At 38.1% G+C, this 25,442-nt stretch overlaps 1 protein-coding gene across 2 annotated transcripts in view; it reads right to left on the reverse strand.

Moving 5' to 3' along the window:
• TBC1D15 (TBC1 domain family member 15) overlaps window positions 1-15,460 on the reverse strand; it is a 74,038-nt gene extending 58,578 nt beyond the window's left edge. The window contains exon 1 of one of the 2 annotated variants that reach the window (XM_080809930.1): window positions 15,394-15,460. In XM_080809930.1, coding sequence (XP_080666056.1) covers window positions 15,394-15,423 — 30 coding nt within the window. In that variant the 5' untranslated portion in view covers window positions 15,424-15,460. The remainder of the gene's footprint in view (window positions 1-15,393) is intronic. The other variant, XM_080809929.1, reaches the window with a different exon arrangement.
• Between the last annotated feature and the right edge of the window lie 9,982 nt (window positions 15,461-25,442).

The following is a 25,442-nucleotide window of genomic DNA, read 5'->3' on the forward strand; positions in this document are numbered from 1 at the left end:
GGATACATTAAGCAGATTTGAGGGAAAAGCACCACCTATCACTAAGCATACCAGCAAAATAAAAGGAAGCAGAGGAGGGGAAAGAATGTTATCATTACAGAGATGATACACAAACTACCAATGAAATGGGGAAAAAATATACTTTAATATAAATTACAAACTGGCATAACCCACTCTATAGAGGTGATGATGATCTTCAACCACCCGAGTATCTACTGACATTCTCTAAATACTTAGCACCTGATAAAATTCTTAAATGTCTTGTTGACAACATCACCTCTCAGAAAACACAGAGCAAAAGAAAACCAGTACAGAATAACAAGAATGAAATAGTTATTATAAAAACTCTGGAAGAGGGGTGCCTGGGTAGCAGTCAGTTAAGAGTCTGCCTTCACCCAGGTCATGATCTCAGGGTCCTGGAATAGAGCCCCAGGTCCGGCTCCCTGCTCAGAAAGGAGTCTGCTTCTCCCTCTTCCTCTGCCCCTCCCCACCGGCCATGTGTGTGCTCTCCTGCGCTTTCCCTCTCAAATAAGTGAGTCTTTAAAAACAAAACAAAAACAAAACAAAAAAACCTCTGGAAGAAAAAGATAATCTCAGAGTCCCTAACAATCAAGGAAACAAATTTGGAACACAGTCAAATACTCAGCCTGAGACTGAGAAAAAAACATACACAGCAGAAGTAGGAATTAATCCCACCAAAAAAAGAGGAAAAAAAAAAACCCTATAATATACATGCAGCCAAGATAGAGTGAAAGAGACTGGATTTACCCTCTCACCAGAAAACTAAAACAAAAACAAAAAAGGAAGCAAGCCAGCCAAACCTATGAAACAATGTTTTTTTAATCAGGTAATAAAAGACAATGACTGCTCAAAGGAAACAAATGAGGTGAGCCATACAACTGCCAGAGCTTACTGTCTTGAGAGTTTCTAGCTGGCAAAGAGAGAGAAAACCCAACGGATACCTAGCAGTCTCCTGGAGCTGAGGACACAGAGCTGGGAAGTTCAGGAGCAGAGATATGGAAGCATATTATTCTAAGTTCCTATACTTTATGCCAAGTAGTAGAACTCTTAAAGATAAATGTTAAAGATGTAAAAGTTAAGATAAGTTAAAGTAAGTTAAAAATATATACTATAAGCCCTAAAGCAATCACTAAGAGATATAGCTAATAAGTCAACAAAGGAAGTAAACACAAAATAATTAAAACTACTTTGTTAACCACAAAGAAGGCAGAAATAGAAAATGAAACAAATATGGGACAAATAGAAAACAAATAGCAAAATGACAGATTTAAATCTAACCACATCAGTAACTTCATTAAATGTAAATCATCTAAAGACTCCAACCAAAAAGAGGTTGCCAGACTGAATAGAAAATAAGACCAAACTCTCTGTTACCTAAAAGTATTTTAAATATAGAGACAAACAGGCTTTAAAAAAAAAAAAGGTAGAAACATATATCACATGAACACAATGAAAAGAAAGCTAGAATGGTTTTATTAATATCAGACAAAAGTAAATTTCATAGCAAAAGAAATATTAGCAGGTACAAGGATAATTTCACAATGATAAAGTAGTCAATAACATCTAGGTTTGTTAGATTGAACCTAAATGTTTATGCACCTAATAACAGAATTTCAAAAATTTTAAACATAAACTGATAGAATTGCACAAATAAACAATTCCACAATTAAGAGTCAGATTTCAACACACCTCTTTCAATAACTCCTAAAACAGTTAAGAAACCAGTCTCAATGCAAGACTTGAATAACACTATCAAACAACTTGACCTGACTGGCACTTACAAAACACTCTACCCAACAACAGAATAAACGTTCTTTTCAACTGTATACAAAACACTTAACCAAGAAAGATCATACTTTGGGCCATCTAAGTAAATTTAAGAGTTCAAGTATATTATGTGACAATAACAGAATTAAACTATAAATCAGTGATTAAAATATCTTCAGAACACTCCCACATATCTAGAAATTAATAACCTACTTCTAAATAATCCAAGGACCAAAGAAAAATTCAAAAGGAAAATTAGGAAATACTTGAACTGAATGAAAATGCAAACACAGGGGCACATGGGTGGCTCAGCTGGTTTCCTGGGATGGAGCCCCAAGTCAGGCTCCCTGCTCAGTGGGGAGCCTGCTTCTCCCTCTCCTCCTGGGCCGCCCACCCCTTGTACTCTCTCTGGCTCCTACCTCAAAAAAATAAATAAAATCTTAAAAAAAAAAATGCAAGCATGTATCAAAATTTATGCAGTGTCACTAAGTAGTGCTTAGTGAGTGGGAAATATATAGCACTACATGCCTTTATTAGAAAAGAAAAAAAGGCCTCAAATTAATAACCTCAGCTTCTACCTTAAAACACTAGAAAAAGAATTGTAAATTAGACCCAAAGTAAGCAGAAAGAAATAATCAGAGTAGAAATCAATAAAAATAGAAAAAAAGAAAAATGGGGGAAGGGAAAAAATCAACGAAGCCAAAAATGAGTTAAGAATAAAATTGGTAAAACTCTAGCCAGACTGATAAGGAAAAAAAACAAAAGACACAAATTAACCAATATTAAGAATTAGAGCATTAACATAAACACAGATTTACACACAAAAAAAAGACACTAAGGGAAAAAAGGAGGAAAAGATACTAAGAAATTTCTTAAACTCAGACTAATATATCTGACAACTCAGACAAAACAGATAAATTCCTAAGAGACATAGCTGTCAAAGCTTACTCAAGATGAAATAGGTAACCTGAGTAGCTCAGTATCAATTAAGGAAACTGAATTTGTAGTTAAAAACCTTCAAAGAAAATTCCAGGCCCAGATACTTCTACTGATGAGTCTTGCCAAATATTTAAGAACTAATACCAATCCTACACAAACTCTTCCAGAAAAACGGTAGAGTAACTTGTCAACTCATTCTATGAGGCCAGCATTACCCTGACACCAAAATTACACTAAAACATCACAAAAATATAAAACTATAAACCAATGTATCTCATGAACTTAGATGCAAAAAATTCTACACAAAATTTAGCAAATTGAATCCAACAATATGTAAAAAGGAAAATATTTCATGACCAAATGGGGTTTACACCCTACTTGATGTTGGTTTTATATTCAAAAATCAATCCCTGTAAAATCATCATAGTGAAAAAAAAATTTAAAGAAAAACCATACAATCATCTCGAAAAGTGCAGGAAAAGCATTCAACAAAATCCAACATCCATCTCTGACAAACTCTCAGCAAATAAAGAACAGAAGGAACACTTCTCAGTCTGATCAAGGGCATCTATCAAACACTACAGCTGATACCAAATACTGAATAAAGACTGAATGCTTTTTTCCTAAGATCAAGAACAAGATAAGGATGTCCAACCTTACTACTATATTCAATATTGTACTTAAGGTTTTAGATATCACAATAAAGAAAAAATAAATTAAAGGCATCTAGACTAGAACAAAGAAGTAAAACTTATTTGCAAATGACATGATTGTCTTTGTAGAAAATCCAGTAGACTACATAAAAGCTATTAAAACTAAGCGAATTTACTTACGAGGACCCAGGACTCAAGATCAATATACAAAAATCAATTATACATTATATTTATATATGAATAAATATTAAATACAGCATTTACAACAGCATCAAAAATATCAAATACTCAGGCATAAATCTTTTTTTATGTAAATGCAATTAGTCAACATATAGTACATTAGTTTCAGATGTGTAGTATTCAATAACTTACCAGTTTCATATAACACCCAGTGCTCATGAAATCACATGCCCTCCTTAATGCCCATTACCCAATTACCCCATCCCCCCACCCACCTCCCCTCCAGCAACCTTGTTTGTTTCCTATAGTTAGGAGTCTCTTAAGGTTTGTCTTCCTCTCTGATTTCTTTCCATTTTCCCTCCCTTCTCCTATGATCCTCTACGCTGTTTCTTCTACTCCACATATGAATGAGACCACATGATAATTGTCTTACTCTGCTCAGGTATAAATTTAAAAGAAAATGTGCAAGACCTCTAAACTGAAAATTATAAAAGTATTTGAGAGAAATGAAAGAAGACGTAAATTAAATACAAAATACTGTTAAGATGTCCATTCTCCCTGAAAATGACCCCTATATGTATTGCAATGCCTATCAAAATCCCAACAGGATCTTCTGCAGATATTAACAAGCTGATTCTAAATTTGGTGGAAAGTCAAATATCCCAGAATAATCAAATCAGCCTTGAAAGAGAATAATGGTGGGGCACGGACATACCTCACTATAAGACTCAATAAAAATCTACAGTAAACAAGAAAATGTAATATTGATGTAAAGAGAAATAAACAGACCAACAGTACAGAATAAAGAGTTCCAAAATCAACATAAACATACACACACACACACACACACACGGTAAATTTATTTTTGATGAAGTACAAAAGCAATTCAGCAATAGTCTTTTCAACAAACAGCACTTGAAAAACTGCATACCAGTGTGCAAAATATAAATTTCATACACTGTACCATATACACAAATTAAACTAAAATGGATCACAGATTTAAGTGTAAAAGTAAATCTACAGGGGCACTTGGGTGGCAGTCAGTTAAGCATATGACTCGTGGTTTAGGCTCAGGTTGTGATCTCAGGGTGGTGAGATCAAACCCTATGTTGTGTACCACACTCAGCAGGGAGTCTGCTTGAGATTCTCTCCCTCCGCCCTTCCCCTGTGCTTACACGCATGTGTTCTCTCTTTCAAGGAAATAAATCTTTAAAAAAAAAAAAAGAAAACTACAAAATTGAGAAAGAAAAAGATATGGCCCTTGGTTCAGCAAGAATGTTTTAGAAATGACACCAAAAGCACACAAGAAAAACACTGACATCAACAGAACTGAACACTTCTGCTCTTTAAAAGACATTATTAAGCAAATAAAAGCCAAGGCTCAGGCAAGGAAAATACATTTGCAAATCACATCACATATCTAATAAAGGACTTATATCCAGAACATTAAGAACTCTCAAAAAACTCAGGAACAAGAAAACTAATAACATAGTTTAAAATAAAATGAGCAAAACGTTTGAACAGACACTTCACCAAGAAAGATACAGGACAGCATGTAATCACATGAAAAGATGCTCAACATCATTAATTATTAGGGAAATGCAAACAGAAAACAATGAAATACAACACATTTATTACAATGGCTATAATTAAAAAGACTAACATGCCCAATTTTGACAGAGATGTGGAACAGCTGGAACTTTCATACAGCACAGTGAGAATGTAAAATGGTACATCTACTTGGGAAAACAGCTTGGTAGTTTCTTAAAATGCTAAGTGTGCAACTAACATTATATGACCAGCCATTCTACCCTTTGGTATTTGCCCAAGAAAACAGAAAGCATCTGTTCATACAAAGACTACACCAATTTTCACAGAAGCTCTATTTATAACAACCAAAACCAGAAAAAATCCAAATCTCTATCAACAGGTTAATGAATGAACAAATCTTGGTATACCCATACAATGGGATACTATTTGGCAATTAAAATGAATAAACTAATGATACATGCAACATTAATGAATCTTAAAATAATTATGCTGAGTGAAGATCAAAAACAGAGTACAAACTATGTAATTCCATTTATATAAATTTCTAGAAAATGTAAACTAATCTACAGTGACAAAAAGAAGCTCAGTGGTTGCCTATGGACAGGGTAAAGGTAGTGACAGATTACTGTGAGTCAAGAGGACACTCTGGCAGAAATATCATCATCTTGATTGTGTTGATGGGTTCACGGTGTATACATACCTCATAAGTTATCAAATTACACAATGTATGTGTACAGCTTATTATCAATTGTACCTCAAAACTGCATGAAAAATGAGTTATATTAAAGGTCTGTTGTTTTAAACTCTAAAACCCCATATAAAAGAAAATATGTAAGTCAAGATAATACTCTTAAAAAAGAAAGAAAATTAAGAAAGGGAAGTTGATCCTGCCTCAAAAAAAATTTTTAGATTACACCTGTTTTCATTGCAGATTAGGTGTCCATAGGGAGCGAAATACTATCAACAAAGACTTGTGGTATTAAGACTTAGTGGTATTAGGCTAATTATATAAAATTGATTAAAATTGATACTTTTTTTGGCACTTATTATGTGCCAGACAACATGAAGAACAGAAAAATAAACAAGATAAAGCTCCTTGCATGTACCTGGCAATGTTATAAAAAAGATAAAATGTTTACACGAGTTAGAATATTCTAAGTGCTACCCACCCTCTTGGGAGGGGTAAAAAAAAAAACAATGTATTAAAGCACTAAAAAAAGGGGAAAAGTTGTCCATTTGGAATAAAACTGCCTCATACCCTCCAGCTGTTATCTATTCTTAAATATCCGCTAAGATGCCTAAGCAGGTAAATATATTTATTAAATTCTCAGTGATGATGGCCTGCTGATGGCAAAATAAACTGCAAATTTTTTCCTTTAGCAAAGGAACTCTGCCAGATATAACTTATTAAAAGAACTCTAGACCCAACAAATGTTTTAGAATAAACTTGCTAACCTCTAATTTAGCAAAAGTTAAAGCAAAAGTGGGGCAAGTAAACAAATAAATTGAATTTTCTAGATAAAAAGAAATGTACTTGGGGCAATCCAACTCAAGACCATGCTACTTTCTGACCAAAAAAAGCTGAAAAGGCAAGCTGCACAACATACCAAGTAACTTTTTATATTGTTCCTACACTTGCATGAGATTGGATTTTTATTTGTATTATGATTATCATAATCTTTATTTTCAAAATTTTACAATTCAACCCAGATATTTTAAATTTACTATTAAGCTTATGGATAAAATTCTTGCCCTAAATATCTGTTCAAATATGTAAATCCAACACCTACTATGCCTAACATACATTCTTGAACTGCAGTAGCTACGTGAATTTTATAACCTAAATTTAACAAGAAAGGTTTTAAAAATTCAGTTTCTTTAAAACCATTAAGCATATTGAAATTTTAAACTTTGGTTAATGAAGGTATCTCCACAAAATACCAGAGTGAACCCAGAAATTTTTTTTTTAAGTTTTTTTTTTAAAGTTTTCTTTGTTTTTCTTTTTTAAGATTTTATTTATTTACTTGACAGAGATCACAAGTAGGCAGACAGCAGGCAGACAGAGGGGGAAGCAGGCTCCTCGCTGAGCAAAGAGTCCGATGCGGGGCTTGATCCCAGGACTCTGGGATCATGACCTGAGCCAAAGGCAGAAGCTTTAATCCACTGAGCCACCCAGGTGCCCCTGAAGCCAGAAATTCTAATGAATTCCACACATAAATATCTAAGCATCTCCTTGATGTTTTCATTTGAATAACCCAGTCATCTTAAACTCAGTATGTTTTACCCTAAATCTGCTCTTCTGATATTCCCAGCTCTGACATCCCCTCCACTCAGTTGTCCTAACTTTTTCTTCATCATCCCCATCCTGTCTCCGAAATTCCTCAAACCTTCACCTCTGATCTTGACCCCTCATTATTTCTATCCTGAGTTGCTAAAATAACATTTTGGTATCTCTTCTCCCAATCTAGTCACCTTCCAATAATTTGGTAAAGTGTATAATGTGTAAACACTGCCAAAATTAGTCTTTATAAATGTACATCTGACCATGTCATGCCTGAGCCTAAAAATCCTTCTGACTATATTTTTCTGCAGCTAATCAACACCTGACACTGCCCAATACATACAAACGTCCTGCCTAGGGCCACTCTTAAGTCACCTGTTCCCTCAAAGCCTGTGCCTTTTTATGTTTGCTCTCTGTTCTCTTTATTACAGTCTCTCGGCAAGTAAGTTCTAAATCCTTCAAAAGAGCAACAGCCCGTCTAACTATTCCCACCACTTCCACTCCACCTAATCTGATTTAGAAGTTCTTTACTCATACACTCAACACATTTACTGAGCTTCAACTAAATGTTGGGAATAAAAAGATTTTGGTGGAAAAACACACACCAAAAAAAAAAAGTATCTGCCTAAACTACTCATGTCATGTAAACCAGTAAATAAATGGTCACAGCAGAGTGTGATGGAAGTATGCACAGGCTCCTGAATAAGAGATCGTTTTCAGTTACTTGTCCAAAAAATTTATAATGAATGCATACAATGTGCCAGGCAGTGCATGTTTCTAGTATAAATACGTAAGATTCAGTCACTGACTTCATAGCACTTACAATCTAAGAGGGGATTAGAATAAGAAAACAAATAATTACAATATATGATACAAACATGAATAGGCTACCACAGTAGGACCTAATAAATGATATCTAATCTAGACCTAAGGACTCCGGAAGATGAGAAATCAGAAAAACTCAACTAAAGGGACATATAAGCTGAGACCTGCAGAGTGACAATTTTAACTAGAAAAGGGTTGATGCTCTTGGCAAAGAGTGTATGTTCTACACAGACAGCAGTAGTTTAGTGCATGGCTAGCATCCAGACCAGAGAGTAGAGGTTAAAGAGCTTAGAGACAAGAATAGAGACCATATGAGATCACAAAGAGTTTTGTAAACCATGCTCAAGAATTTGGGAGTCTGGAATTTGTCCTTAAGTTTGGAATTTGCCACTAGAAAATTAAAAAGTTCTAGCAGGGAAATGCCATGGTCAGACTTGCCTTTTCTAAGCACACACACCGGCTGCAGAGCCAAAAATGAACAGCTGCAGTAATCCAGGGAGGAAGAGATTCACAGTGGCAAGAACGGCAGTGGAAGTGGGGATGAAGAAAGGCAGAGGCTCAGAAAAATATTTAGAAGGTCAAAATGATAGGACTTCAGGACTGATTAGACGTGGGAAAGGAAGAGAAGAGAAATCAGGGACAAACTGAGTGGATGAGGTTATTCACTGAGACAGGGAATACAGAAGGAAAAAAGTAAACAGTGAGTTTTTTTTTATTAAAGATTTTTATTTATTTATTTGACAGATAGAGATCACAAGTAGGCAGAGAGGCGGGCAGAGAGAGAGAGGAGGAAGCACACTCCCCACCGAGCAGAGAGCCTGATGTGGGACTCGATTCCAGGACCCTGAGATCATGACCTGAGCTGAAGGCAGAGGCTTAACCCACTGAGCCACCCAGGCGCCCCTAAACAGTGAGTTTTATTTGGACAAGTCAATCAGTAATGACTGCGGAACTAAAGAAATGTAGAACATAAATGGTTTTAAGAGTAACAAGTCACAGAAATTCTGAGAGCGAAGATATAGAGATATTGAAATATTAAGGATGTTACAAGTCTCAAAGGGCAGGCAGCAGAACTATTATTGCTTCTTAAGGGCAACAGTATACCAAACGATGTCAGACAAGAGGGCAGGAATAATTTAGCTGCCTGGGGAGGTACAAGGAGGACTAAATGAATTACTTCTCTTATAGTAAGGACTACATATACATTTTAGTATTCCACACTGAAACAGTAAATAGATCTCATAAGGATTACCCTCCACCAAAAAGTAAAAATAAAAAAGCTGGGTCATAATTTCTCATTTAATTCCAGCAGCTACATCCCACCAAAGATCTAACATTTTAATTCTTTCCCCAATAAAAGCCATGTTTTTATTAATTCATAAACTTGTTAAATTTGCAAACTACTGTACTGTGTCAAAAATAAAGTCTATGCTTATCCACTCAGTATCCAAAGAACAAACAATAGGTACTTAAATGTCTGCTAAAGAATGCCAGAAAAGGGACATCTGGGTGGCTCAGTGGGTTAAACATCTGCCTTTGGCTCAGGTCATGATTCCAGGGTCCTGCGAGAGACTCCTGCGTCAGGCTTCTTGCTCAGCAGGAAGCCCGCTTGGTCCTCTGCCTGCAGCTGCCCCTATTTGTGAACGTCCTCTCTCTCTCTGACTGATAAACAAAATCTTTTAAAAAAAAAAAAAAAGAAGAAGAAGAAGAAGACATACTCATTTTGTATTTTACACCATGAATACACTACCATGTTATAAAATCTAGTCTAGGAAAAGAAAGTTCTCCAGGAAAATCTAGATACTAGAATATTCTTTCCATTTCTTAAGCAGATGGGTTTCGCAGGACTATAAGCATAACTAAAGGAAATTGGAAGGGACTAAATCTAAGTTACAAAATGAATTCCTACTAAGAACGCCATCACAACAAACTCTTAAAAAGTAACAGCTGATTTCCCAATTGTTTCATGGGTTTTTTTTTTTTTTTCAATAGAACTAAATTCTAAAACAATCACTGTAAAAACAGAGTGAAACCCAAGGGTACTAAAATAGGACTTTTTAACTCCAAAACAAGAGCACTCTTAGTGATTCCATCTCTCCCACTCCAGTCCCCACTCATTTTCTCTACCTTCTTGCTCATTCGTACTCACTGAATACATACTATGTGTTAGAATTTTGGCTAGATGCAGGTGAAACACGTCAGGCCCTGCCCTCATAATAAGTCAGTTTACTGGTCTTCAGAATACAGTCAGGAAAAATAGCACCTACTTGAAGGACTTGAAATTCATTTTGCATTTCTTATTTAGACAAGGCAAAGAAGTGGATGCTACTGAGTATTTTCCCTCTAAAGAACCTAAGTCTTTCAGAAGGTAAGGGCTATCTAATATACACCCAAAGCCTACTATAGTGCCTGAAACAAATCAGATGCTTAATAAATATTTGCTGAATAAATGAATGAAAGTAAACTAACAATCCGGGCAGTGGGTCTAAGGCCAAAACCTACTTCAGGCTGTCTCCCTTTCCCTGCCTTTTCTGTAATAGGTAAATTCAACTCATCCTGTTCAATTATTAACGTAATTCAACTCAAATCTGTCCACCAGTTATAGAAGACAAAAGATCGTCCATACAGGCAGTGTACCTATAACTCCCCACAGTATTCACAACAGAATGTCACTTTCTCTGTTTGGTTGACTGTTAAAACATTGTTCTACAGACAGTTTAAAAAAAAAAATGCTGAACTTAAGAACTAATCAGGGTTTATAATCAAACTCAAATCTACTTTCAAAAGCTCTGCTAAGAACAGTATTTATGCAAAATTGAATTCACCCACTCATGCTAACAAAAACCTACCCTTCATTAAGTCAAATCATCAGAGAACTGAGGGCATCAAATTGGTACCCTGTATTTACTGAACTACTGAACTACCCGCTGGCATAAAACGAACAGCATACTAGAGGTATCAGAGGGTCCTTTTTCTTACCAAAAGGATACAGGGGCACCTAGTGGTGCAGTCGGTTGAGCATCCAACTTTTGGTTTCGGCTCAGGTCATCATCTCAGGGGCCATGGAATGGAGTCCCACGTCAGGCTGTGCATTCATCATGGCGTCTGCTTGAAATTCTCTCTCCCTCTGCCCCTCCCTAAAACACTCTCCCCTCTTCCTCAAATAAATAAATCTCTTAAAAAAAAAGAAAAAAAGATGCACTATGCCACGTAAGTACATTGTATTATATAGTACAAAGAACCTACAGGAGACTTTATTCTCTGGTCTACCCTTCAGAAACTAGTTTTCTGGGGGTTTTGCTTTTGGGTTTTATTTGAGTGTGGGTCCTGTAATCCTTATAATGGATCAGGTTACCCTCTTAGGCTGGTAAAAAACTTAGAGCTGAACTGTGGCCCATTAAAGCATACAGTTTATTTAATAAATGTACTTCCAGTACCATTTACCTTTTTATCCCTACTTTCCTTTTACCTTTTTTCTAATTTATTTTACATAACTATACCGCTTTTATATATGCGAGCAGCTTAAATCTGTGGAAAATGGCAGCAAAAATAAACATTCAACTACTTCCTAACCAATAACAACCTTATAATGTTTAAGAAGTCTGAAAGATTTTCCTTAGTAATAGCAGCAGCTAACATTTACTGGGCACTTAGTTGACACCAGGCACTGTTCTGAATGCTTTGCAAATATTAACTCATTTACAATTTACATTTACAGTTAACTCATTTACAAATTCTCTTTACAATTCCATGATGGAAATATAATTATCCCTCATTTACAAATGAGAAAACTGGGCACAAGGAAGTTAAGAAATGTGCCCAAAGTATACAGCCATAAAGCAGTGGAGTCAGAATTTGAACCCATCAAGTTCCATCTCCTTAACCACTGCCCAGCTGTGATGATTTTTCATTCATCAAAACTACATGATTTCTGAAACAAGGTATTTTTCAATTCCTAAAGTAACAATGAGAATTAGAGCTAAAACTGACTTCAAATGAAGTTTATACCCATACTAAAACCATGTAACAGTGACTTGCAGAGAAACTGAGATTACGAGTAACACCTACACAGCATCTATCACATGCCAGGCTTTGTTCTATTTACTTATTCTCTTCACAATCTCATAAAGTAGGTACTATATCATCCCCATATTACAAATGAGACTTAAGGCACAGAAATATTAAGTAATTTGAAGTCACCAGTAAGTATAAAGTTAATTTTGAAACTGGTTTGGATCCAAAATCCAAACTCTTTTAACTGTTACCTTACACTGCTTCTCCATATGACAGAGATTAACTCCTCGATTACTTCCTACACTTAAAGTTCAAAAAAAGCAAAACAGAATTGTTAGAAAAATTACTCTACATCCTAGATCTCAACACTGATTCTATACACCAGCATCTGCATTTTTTAAAAGTACCACATGTGGTTCTTGTAAGCCTTGGTTAACATCCACTACTCTAGGTTTCTAAGCTAGACAGGTCTTAGCTGAACCTTTGGATGGGAAGGGTGTGGAGACAAAGAAATACACATACACACACTCACTCTCTCACATCTATATATTTTTCCCTATTCCCCTTTCCCAAAAAAACAAAACTGGAAAGGAGGGAAGAGTAAGATAAAGCCAGAAAGGAAACATGGCCTTTAATGCCATGTTAAGCAGCCTGTAATATTATTCTAATAGTGACAGTAACAAAATAAAGATTTTTTTCCTTAATTTTATTTATTTTGAGAAGAGAGCGAGCATGCACAAGTGGAGAAAGGGCAGGGGAAGAGAAAAAATAGGAAGCAGACTCCATGCTGAGTGCAGAGCCAACGCAGGGCTCTACGACATGATCCTGAGATCACCACTGGAGCCAAAATTAAGAATCTGATACTTAATCGACCAAGCTACCCAGGCACCTCAGATTTTGTTTTTTTAAAAGAAGAGACAATCAGATATGTTTATTACCAAAAAAACAAAAACCCTCCAGTGGCAGTGAGAGAGGGGACTATGGGCAAAGAAACTGCAACAAATCAGAAAAATCAGCTAAGAATGTAAGATTAATGACAGACTAAATGTACTAAACATAGAGAATGAAAAGTATGAAGAAATTTAAGAAAGTTCTTTGAGGTGAACTGGTAGGACTTGGTTGTTGATAAATTTTTATTGAAATGGATGTCTCCAAGTTTGTTTTACACACAACCACAGAATGATGATACCATTAAACTAGATCTGAACTTCCCGAGGGAAGAATAAATGAGTTCTGCAGGTCATGATAGTATTATTTGACAAAGGGGCAGCTGTTGGCATAGGAAAATAGTTTAGGTGGTATGATGGTAACGGGTGTCAATTTACAACGAGTGGGAATAAATGAGATGATGAAGCACAGTTATCTAATAAAAGACTAATTTTAAGAAGTCAGATTATGGGGGCACCTGGGTGGTTCACTCAGCTAAGCGTGTAACTCTTGATAACTGACTCACGTCCTGATCTCTGAGTCATGGCATCAAGCCCTGTGTGGGGCTCTATGCACAGCCGGGAGCCTGCCTGAGATTCTCTCTCTCCCTCTCGTCCTCCCCCTCCCCCTGCGCATGCTACCTCTCTCTAAAATAAATAAATTAAATAAATAAATAAATAAATAATTTTTTTTTTTTTTAAATGTCAGATTATGAGAGAGAGTGACTGGAAGGAAAGGGTGAAAAAAGTCTTACATTTCACAACTGGGCTTCATCATCTCAAGGATTCTCTCAAAAACAGCCCACACCTGAAAGAGGGAAGCGTAGCTCAAATGGAAAGGATCCCTCCTTAGAGAGACCTAAATTGGATCCGTCCAGGCAGAAAACCAAGCAGGGTAACTTTCAAATATATAATGAGTCAAACAGAAAATCAGCATCCATTTTGAAGACTTAAAAACTAAGACAATCAAAGAGCATGAATAATCCAAAAAACTATGACCAATCTATCATTTAAAACAGCCAATATGTAGAAGTTTGAAAACTTTCTTAATGTTTTTATTATTTCATGTAATCCTAACAACCCCAATACAAAAAATAATAATTGGCACCACCACTATTCTGGAGAAAAAATTTTATGAAGGACAGAGAAGTCATACGTGCTCAGTTTCCCAAGGTCACACTTCAAAGTAATAGCAAAACCAAGACCATATGTGTTATTCTGCCGCCGAGTCTAGTGGTCCATACACCAAACCACAAACGTCAAATAATTCAAAGTGCATTAAGGAGGGCAGCATAGAGAAAATGACCAAAATTCGGGGCACAGAGGACGCTATCAGTGACAAGTAAATATGTAGTCATTAGTTTTCCATGAGTCATCACCAGACCCAACCGTTTACGAAACACTCCGGCACTAGGAAATGCTGCCTGTGGCATGTCATGATAGTCCTAAATAACACGCATTAAGATGTGCCCTCGGAACGTATATAGGCAATATACAAAGAAATCTCCCCCGCATGTAATCCTAGTTCCTAACGAACTAGGAGGAAGTTATGACAGCATCACAGATACTCCTCAAGAGAACATCATAAAGACCTCTAAGAAATAAATACCTTAACTAACGCCTTCCTAGACAAGCGTGGGATGGTGTAAATCTCCTGCTCCCTGAGTGGAAACATGCCCTGCTGCTCACAAGCACCAGCCAACTCGGCAGGCTGGTAAAATGAATCCAAAACACTCTTTTCTTCTAAGTGCTCAGCTGCACAGCACCTGTTTTCAGCTCCTTCCAAAGAGGGCAAAGATACCTCCACCAGAGTGATGCAGAGAAAGACAGGCAAGTTAGATTAACGCCTCAAGGGGAAAGAAAAAAAGACGCTGGAGTCAGAGTAGATCTAAAGAACCAAATACAGGAAAAAGTGAACCACAAAAGGAAAGGAACTAGGCAACCTGTCTCTTAGAAAAGGCAATAAAAAATAAAGACCCCCTACTGCGGGGCAGTGCAGAGCAGAACAGCGCCGAAGGCCTAGCTGGTCTTGGAGCAGGAGCCGGTCTTTAATTCCCAGACTAAGCCGGCAATCTCCAGAGAACAGGTGACACTACCAAGTCTTCTTCTCTTACAACCGCCACAAGCTGTTCTTGATACCGAATGGCCTTCACGTCCCTCCCCGACCGGCCTCCAAGCAACAAAAGCACCCCTATCCCAGAGAAAAGCAGGTACGTTCGCCGGGGCCGTTACTTACCTTCCCGCTCACAGCACCCGCCGCCGCCATGTTTCCTTCGCGTGCCTCTGATGACGTAGCAGCGCCTCACGTGTCTCTCGGATTCACAACAACATCCGCCAAAACTAGGCTGATATCCGGGCGGAAAAGGGGCGGGGAGTGGCGGGAACTGCGCAGAGCGAAGGGGCGGGTGACAGGAATAGCCTAACGCATGCGTAGTGGAGTGGAACTCAGGGAGCTAGGGAGCCTCTGGTGCATACCCCGCATGCGCCAATTTTTCCCGTGGAGGGAAACTGTGTTAGAGTGTTTCTGCGTTGTATTTTCCTGGGGACGAGATTTTGAGCCGCTCACGAGCCATTTCTGTTTGGTACGATGGGAAGAACATATACTGGGAGCCAGTAAACGTGGTCCTGGCTTTGTAGCTATAGGTAAGTCACACCTTCAGCCTCTGTTTCTCATCTGAAAATCGGTTTAAGACTATGGAGAAGGTTAAAGGAATCCCAGCCCTCTATTTGAGCATCCACACGGAGACTTTCCCCTTCTGTATGTGAAGTTTCTGAATTTGAGTCTGATCACTGCAACTCACACGTGACCTGGAGTAAGGTATTTCGATTGGAACTGCGATAATACCACGCCCTCATTGCTCCAGAATCCAAAGCGCAGAGCTCACGGCTCCTACACAGTTACTTAATAGCTGCGTGTCTTGAAACAAGTTTCTAAATTCATCCAAGCTTAAGGATGTAAAATGAAGATTACCCAATGACTGGTTGTAGAGATCTCATGGGTGTGTGCCTGTGTGTCAAGATAAGTTGTTGAGATACCAAGATACTGTTTTGTTCTCAGGGCTGTGAAAGAATGCGGGGCGGGGGGGAGTAGAGAGGAGCAGTATGCCAGAGGATGATTGGATACCACCCTGATAGCGCTGGGACTTTCCTTGCCCCAGGGCAGAATAAATGGCCCCTTTGTGTTAAAACTTCAGTACCCACTAAGGTACTTCGTGGAGAGAGGTTAGAGACTTCTCAGGTTGGTTAAGTGGCAACCAAAGGGAGTAACAGAAAAGGAAGGTTGAGAGTTCTGTGAATATCAGGAACCTAATGGGTAAGGGAAGAGGCAAGACCTTCCAAGGGAATAGATTTGTAGTATCCGTAAGGGAGGCTGCGCACGAGGCATCAGAGATTCCAATCACTGCCAAGACCCCATGTCCAAGTTTGGCACTGAATCAGCAAAGCAGGTCACCCTGAAAGGATAAATGAGCTGGAGAAGTGAGCATATAGTAACCAGCATTGAGTGAAGACTTGAGACCTTTCCCAAAAGTACTGGTTTGAGTAAGACCCCCTAGAACCTTCATACAATCCTAGATGTGGTGTGTAGATCCTTAATAGTGACCCACATTAAACACTCCACCAGCTCAAAGTAATTGGGTGTGGTTAGAGGAATTTTTTAAAAAGGTTTTATTTATTTATTTGACAGATCACAAGTAGGCAGAGAGGCAGGCAGAGAGAGAGGAGGAAGCAGGCTCCGCTTGGAGCAGAGAGCCTGATGCGGGGCTGGATCCCAGGACTCTGGGATCATGACCTGAGCCAAAGGCAGAGGCTTTAACCCACTGAGCCACCCAGGTGCCCCTGGTTAAAGGGATTTTTAACAGACATTTCTTACACCCTGTGGTTTGGAGAAAAGTTGAAGCCCTTAGTACAGGGTCTGGAATAAAATGCTCAGTAAATGGCAGCTATTATTTATATAATACAAAGTTTGGGAATTAAAGGTTTCTCACTGAAAACTTGGCATCCTAGTTTCGTCTGTTGGTTCCTTGTTTTAAAGTCTCATCTTCCAGATGCCGCTTAAATGCTGGCACTAACTACCCATGGGCTATTCTTGGGTTTCTTTTACTTTTTTCCAAGCACATTCCTAGACATTATATATTCTGACATCACTACCTACATGTACTAATGACTGAAATATCTCCAGCCCAAGCTTCTCTTTCCTAAATTATAGGGCCTACACCTGTTGTCTGCTGGACCTTTTTACTTGAATGACCCATCACACCTCAAAAAATCCTAAATCTTTGCTCCTCAAAATGTAGTCTGCACACCAGTAGCATCTGGAAGCTTGTTATAAATGCAGAATCTCACACTGGGGAGGGTATGTGTTGTAAGGAGCAGTGGGTATTCTATAAGACTAATGAATCACAGACCTGTACCCATGAAATAAATAATACATTGTATGTTAATTAATTGAATTAAATTTTTTAAAATAATTTTTTTAAAAGAGAAAAAAAAGATGCAGAATCTCAAGTCCCAGAACTACTGAATCAAAAGCTGCACTTTAACAAGATCTCCACGTGATTTTTGTGCATGTTAAACTTTGAGAAGCAGTCTTAAATTTTGCTTTCGTTCTCTGAAATTGACTACTATTTTCTGAATTAGAGATATAGACAGAGCACAATTTCCCCAAAGTGTTGCTATCATGTTACTCAGTTCTGGGTAACTCATGGCATGAGTCTTCTGGAGAAATGGCAAACATCCCCACTGTGTCTCTCCTTCCTATCCCCACTACCACTCCTACATTGAGGTCTCTGGTTATGCCTGGTTTGGACAACTACTGTGGCATCTTAATTCATTCCCCTCCTTTCTGCTTCATCTTCCCCCTAATAATTCATAACCCCACCAGATTTGTCTTATGAGAGCCTAAATCTGATCAGGTGAACTCCCTGCTTAAAATCCTTTAATGGCTTTCTATCTCTTCAAGGAAAAAGTCCAAATTCCCCAGCATAACATACAAGGCCTTTCATGAACTGTTCTTGCCTATTTTAACTTTATCTCCCAACTTTACACACTCAGACCCAAGTAGCCCACCATAGCTAAATATCTCTTCTTCCCTGAATATACCATGCCATGTCCCAAGATTCCTTGTAACTGTAGAAGATTGGCTTGGGTCATGGGACCATCCCTAAACTAATCACTGTGACCCAAAGTATATAGATATTATAATTGGCCAGATTTGACTCATATGCCTACAGCCCCAGTCAAAGTACAGAGAATGATAGGAGGGGTAATTCCAAGTGAAAAATTCAGGAACCATTCTAGAAAGAAGGAGTGGTTTCTGGGCAGGCCAAAGGAGACATTAATTACAGAGGATCCATCCTGCACTCCCATGGTATCACACTGTAAAATACCTGGCTTACTCACCTGCCTTCCTTTCCCTGCTAGGCTGTGAACTAATGGGAGGTAGGAACTATACTTTTAATTGCTATGAATCATCACTCCTGGCACAAATGCCTGACCCACAGCAGATACTAAATAAAGGTTTGTTTAACAAATTAAGTCAGTTCTCTACAAATGGCACAATTATGCTTTACATTCAAGAAGAAAGAAACCATGTTCCATTTATAGTGATATCCTCTATATGTAAAGGGAAGAAACAAGGTCAGGATTTCAGTGTAGTTTGTTTCATGTTTTAGTTTTTTACTATATTGGAAGAAAAAATCATAGTACACTTACACGAAATAAGTGGACAGGTTTTTAAAAGCAGCATCATGTAAATTTAATGTAAATAAAGTTATGGGGCTCCCTATCACTTAAAATAATTACTGTTTTTATAAGAGTAATTCTATAGTTCCTGAGTTCACTCGCATGAACTGTATAGTCATTCACTAATTATAACTTATCACTCAAAAAGTCATCTGATGTGAAAGAATCTTAATAAGTATCCTAAACCAGGAACTTACAACTCTAGACCTAGGCAGAACTTTAGCATTTGTCTCCCCATGGTTTTCATTTGAAGAAATTGAGACTCTTAAGAGATAAATGATTTGCCAAAGTCACAAGCTGCTTTATTGCAGTTACTGATACATATCTTAGTCAGCTGTGCCACACTATCAGCTGAAAGTGATTACTCCCCTTGTAAACTGCAACCTTAATTACCCATTCAGTTTGAGCCCCTCTTACCTCAGTTTCTAACCAAACTATTTGTCTTTCAGGGCTCATCCCATGTCACACATCATCTGTTAAGACTTCCCAAGTCTACCACTCGTCATTGACCTCTACCTTTTCTGAATTCTTAAGTCAGACTAACGGGTGACTCATCCTGGGTGGCTTGGTCCCAGGGTCCTGGGATCAAGCCTCACATCCCGCTCTCGGCTCAGCAGCAAGTCTGCTTCTCCCTCTGCAGAGCTCTGTGATCTCTCTCGCTTTCACTCTCTCTCAAATAAATAAATAAAATCTTTTGAAAAAATTTTTTAAAAAGAACAGTCAAACTAAAAACTTTGGTTTTGTGCTTAACTATACAAAGTAGTACCATGAAGAGAACTGACGGTCAGATGACTGTAGGATAAATTGAGTGGGTAAATTGAGCAGCTGAAGAAATCAGATAGGTACTGATAGTCAGTGATCTCCATTGAAATAACCAACCATATCATCCTACAGTGAAGACCAAAAATCAACAAACCCCACCTGTATACCTAAAACTTCCAATCAGCTTTTGGTTTTAGTTCCTCAAATATGGACAGACAACCATGGATCAGTCCTTATTTGAAGAAAATCTTTAAGTTGAAAGACAAGAGACCAAAATGAACAACAACAACCAAAAAAACCAAAACAAAAACCAATTTGATACAAACAGTACAAAGAACAGAAGGAAACATTTTAATTACAATAAATACCACTGAAGGGTGCCTGGGTGGCTCAGTTGGTTAAGCAACTGCCTTCGGCTCAGGTCATGATCCAGGGGTCCTGAGATCAAGTCCCACATAGGGCTCCCGCTGCTCAGTAGGGAGCCTGCTTCTCCCTCTGCCTGACACTATCCCCCTGCTTGTGCTCTCTGTCAAATAAATAAAATCTTAATAAATAAATACCACTGAATTGTACACTTAAAAAGTGTCTGAAATGGTAAATTTTATGTATATTTTACCGCAATTTTTAAATAATTGGAAAACATAGAGGAAAATACTCAGAACATAGGGTTAAGCAGAATTCTGAGACTTGACATCAAAATCCTGATCTATAAAGGAATAGTGAATAAGATTAGACTTCATCAAAATTAAAAACTTCTGCTCTTCAGATTGAAAAGAATTTTTTTAAATATTTTATTTATTTATTTGACACAGAGAGATCACACGTAGGCAGAGAGGCAGGCAGAGGGGGGGGGGGAAGCAGGCTCCTCGCTGAGCAGAGAGCCGGATGCGGGGCTCGATCCCAGGACCCTGAGATCATGACCTGAGCCGAAGGCAGAGGCTTAACCCACTCAGCCACCCAGGTGCCCTGAAAAGAATTTTTTTAAAAAGCTATAGACTAGGGTAAAACATTTGCAAACCACAAACCCAACAAAGGACTAATACCTAACCTTTATAAGGAACTCTCAAAACTCAGCATTTAAAAAAAATCCAATTAGAAAATGGGTAAAAGAAAGTGCATTAATTTTCCATTGCTGCTCTAAAAAATTACCAGAAATTTAGTTGCTGGAAAAAAACACATCAGATGTCAACCACAGGTCTTACTGGCCTAAGATCAGGGTGTCAACAGGACAGTAGTTCTTTCTAGAGGCTTTCAAGGACATTCTATTTCTTGGCATAAACCCTGACAGCTGAGTTGTTTTTTCTTTTCTCTTTCTTCTTTTTGTAATGCAGGTGCCTGACTTAAGCTTTGACTGCAGAGGCATCCACTGCAAAGAGACCTCCTCTTCAGTGATGGCTATTTCAAATAAATACATGGCCAGCCACAGGACTAGGTAAAGAGCCAGTTACCTCCCCGCACTGAGGTTCCTTTGTTTTAGAGATCTTGGTTGATTTAATAACTGACAATTTGGGCCACTTGTTTTTTTCTCTTCCTGCACTTTAAATTCCTACTGTTATGTTTTAAATTTACTACTAAAGAGTGAGCCTGGAAAACCCTTGACTCTCATCCTTGATACTAGGGGTGAACCCCTGGGACTCATGTACTCTCTCTTGCTAGCATGTGACATGCACTCTCTCCTCCCTCTCTCCTTTCATCCATGCTGTGTGGCCCTGGGTGTGCTATGTAATATCTAGATCTTGTAAGTAATAAACCTTTATTTTTTCAAAGTTTCCTGATGGTTATTGCTAAGGGGCATCTTGCAATCATAATAAGAACCACAGGGTCAGTCCAACTACGACATTGATCATTGATAGGCTGAGACCAGCACAAAACAATTTTCTTGACATTTGAGTTTCTAGAGGTCACCTACTTTCCTCAAAGCTAGCAATATTCCATCTCTCTGCAATCTCTGCCTCTGATCTTTATTTCTTAGTCACATCTCTCCCTGAAAGTTTTTCCACTTAAAGACTCAGGGGATTAGATTGGTCCCACTTGAATAATTCACAACAGTCTCCTCATCTCGAGGTCTGTACCCTTAATCACATCAGCAAAGTATCTTAGCTGTATGAGATAAATATTCTGAGGTTCTGGGGATTATGGCATGGTATCTTTGGTAGGCCGTTATTTTGCCTATCACAGACATAAACAGATATTTCATTAAAGAGGACATAAAGTTGGCAAATAAGCACATAAAAGATGTTCAACATCAGGGCGCCTGGGTGACTGAGTTGATTAAGCATCTGCCTTCAACTCAGGTCATGGTCCTGGGGTCCAGGGATCAAGCCCCACATTGGGCTCCCTGCTCAGTGGGGAGTCTGCTCCTTCCTCTCCCTTTGCTGCTTATGCAAACTCTCTCTCTGTCGAATAAATAAATAAAATCTCTTAAAAAAAAAAAAAGATGTTTGGGGCACCTGGGTGGCCCAGTGGGTTAAAGCCTCTGCCTTCGGCTCAGGTCATGATCCCGGGGTCCTGGGATCAAGCCCTGCGTCGGGCTCTCGCTTGGCGGGGAGCCTTCTTCCCTTCCTCTCTCTCTGCCTGCCTCTCTGCCTACTTGTGATCTCTGTCTGCCAAATAAATAAATAAAAAGTCTTTAAAAAAAAAAAAGATGTTCAACTTCATTAGTCATTAGGAAAATGCACATTAAATCTACAATGAGATACCAAAACATACTTATTAGAGTGGCTAAAATAAAAATAGTGGTAACACCAAATCCTTGTAAGGATGTAGAGAAATGGAATCATTAATACATTGCTGGTGGGAATATAAAATTGTAGAGCCACGATGGAAAACAGTTCGGCAGTTTCTCAAAACTAAACATGTACTCAGCATATGACCAAGCAATTAATTGAACACTTGAGCATTTACCCAGAGAAATGAAAACTATGTACACACAGAAACCTTTACAGTAATATTCATAGAAGCATTATTTTTAATAGCCAAAGCTGGAAACAAACCAAATGTCCTTTAACACTGTGGTACATCCATACCATGGAATACTACATAGCAATAAAAAGGAATTAACTATTGATACATGCAACAACTTGGATGGATCTCAAGATGCTGATGCTGAGTGAAAACAATGTCAAATGGTTACATGCTGTGTGATTCCATTTACATAACATTCTCAAGATAGCAAAATTGTAGATACAGAGAAAAGATTAGTGGTTCCAGGAGTTTGGGATTGGGGAGGAAGGAAAAGGGGTGAGTGTGAAGGTGCTGATAGTGATGAAACAGTTTTATATCTTGATCATAGTGATGGCAACATGAATCCACACGTGATAAAGTTGCACACTATACACACCATACACATTCAGTTATAAATAGGTGCATATAAAATGTGAGATCTGAGTAGACTCTATGGATTGTACCAATATCAATTTCCTGGTGTAAGACATTACCTTTAGGGAAAAGTGGGTGAAAGGTATATGGACATACCCATACTTCTTTTGCAAATTTCCAAGTTTGTATTTGGGGTATTTCTTAATTCAGTTACATATTTTTACATACATGTCAGTTTGGCTGCCTTTGGCTGCAAGAAGCAGAACATCCAAATAAAATTGTAATTAGTAGATATTTGTCTTACATAAAAATTCAAGAGATAGGGTAGTTTCAGGACTGATGAATTCACCACTTCAACATAGCCATCAAAGATCAAACTTCTTGCCGTATTTCGGCTCTTTCACTTGCAGAATGTTGTCTTTTGTCTTAAAATTGTTCACTCGGTCTCAGGATGGCTACAGCAGCCCCCTCAATCACATCCTTCTACAAAAACATGCAAAGGCCAGAAGAGAGGTATTTGCTTTTGTGGGTTCTTTTGGTAAGACTAATGAAAAGTCCTTAAGATTCTTTTTCTCAAATCTTACTGGCCAGAATTGCCTCTCATTCTCATTCATAGATTAGTATGGCTCTGGGAATATACTAGGGCTCTGAAGTATATATATATATTTTTTAATTATTTTATTTATCTATTTGACAGACATCACAAGTAGGCAGAGAGGCAGGCAGAGAGAGAGGAGGAAGCAGGCTCCCCACGGAGCAGAGAGCCTGATGTGGGACTCGATCCCAGGACCCTGGGATCATGACCCGAGCCGAAGGCAGAGGCTTTAACCCACTGAGCCACCCAGGTGCCCCGCCCTGAAGTATATTTGCTCAATATCAGAGAGCAGTTAACAGAGAAGGGAAATATGCTTATTGGGTCAACAGCCTCTATGTCTGCAACACCATTGTAGAATGGTGGAAAATGGGGTGGAATTGAAAAGTTTGCTTCAACCTTAATGCAATTGAAAAGTAATAGCTTGGGGCGCCTGGGTGGCTCAGTGGGTTAAGCCTCTGCCTTCAGCTCAGGTCATGATCTCAGGGTCCTGGGATCAAGCCCCGCATTGGGCTCTCTGCTGAGCATGGAGCCTGCTTCCCTCTCTCTCTCTGCCTGCCTCTCTGCCCACTTGTGATCGATCTCTCTGTCAAATAAATAAATAAACATCTTTAAAAAAAGTAAAAAAGAAAAGTAATAGCTTTAGTTATCCTTATATCTAAGGCCACTATCATCTCACCCATAATGACTATACCAACTTCCTTGTACTCCCTGCCTAAAGTATTGCTCTCTTATAATCCTTTCTTTACAATAAAACACAGTGATAATATCTTTTTCTTTTTCAAATAACAATGTCATTAGCCTGTTAAAATCATTTGCTAATTTTTCATCCACATCTGATGAGGTGAAAGCCAGGCCCCTTCCTTGACTTCTTAACTCCTCAGCCTATTTTCTACCATTCATGACCCCAAACTATTTATGATTCTCTGAACTCCTATGCTATTTCTTCCTTTGCTTTTGCTTCCTTTGCTTCCTTTGCTATTTCTCCCTTTGCCCTTTTAGCCTGGCATGCCCTTGCTTTCCCCATTTCAAATAGGAAATGGCTCCTCATCCTTTGAAGAATCAGCCTGGACATCAAATCTCTGGAAGTCCTCTCCACAATTCTTCATGATAGCAGTGATAGTCAGGAGTCTGTATGTATAGAATTGAAGGAGTGAACTGGAAAAGCAAAGAGCTACTGAAACACCAAGAAAAACTCTGAATCTGAGGCACGCCTATATGAAGAGAGTTTCTGAATAATCATCAATTGTTTGTGACAATTGACTCAGTGACAGCCTGTGTATATCATATTTCTTCTCTGGCACTATGATGCTTCGGAAATAAAAGATCTGCAGGCAAATAATAACAAATACCTTCCCAAACTGCATATCATTCATAAAATGTTTCCATTTATCTCTGAATCTTAACAGAGCTAACTATTGAGAAATGTAGTTATTGTTGAAGCCTGAGGAGGTATTCTTGTTTCCTTCTATCAAGGCACATATTACCCACTATCATGTATTTCCTTCTCAGCTTCATTGCTTACCCAGTCACATTTTTCTCCCCTTTAATATGTCATGAAACTTTATGTTAAATGCTTTTTTTTTTTTACTGTTTATAAAATGAAGAAAGAAAAACAGGAAATTTATAAGCTACTTAGGAAGAAAAGTGATTATCAATGTAACAATCATTTAAAATTATATTAGCATGAATCTACAACATTTCTCTTTCATACTCTGATGAAGCTAATGGAAAGCAAAACTAGCAAATTCAAATATCTGCATAAACTGAACACTTGAAAGTAACAATTGTTGCCATCTAACTACTCCATCCAAAATTTGAGAGGTATGTTTTTGTGTAAAAGCTATTTAAGCATCATATATGAACATTTC

This window comes from Martes martes, assembly GCF_963455335.1.
Source record: "Martes martes genome assembly, chromosome: 8".
NCBI lineage: Eukaryota > Metazoa > Chordata > Mammalia > Carnivora > Mustelidae > Martes > Martes martes.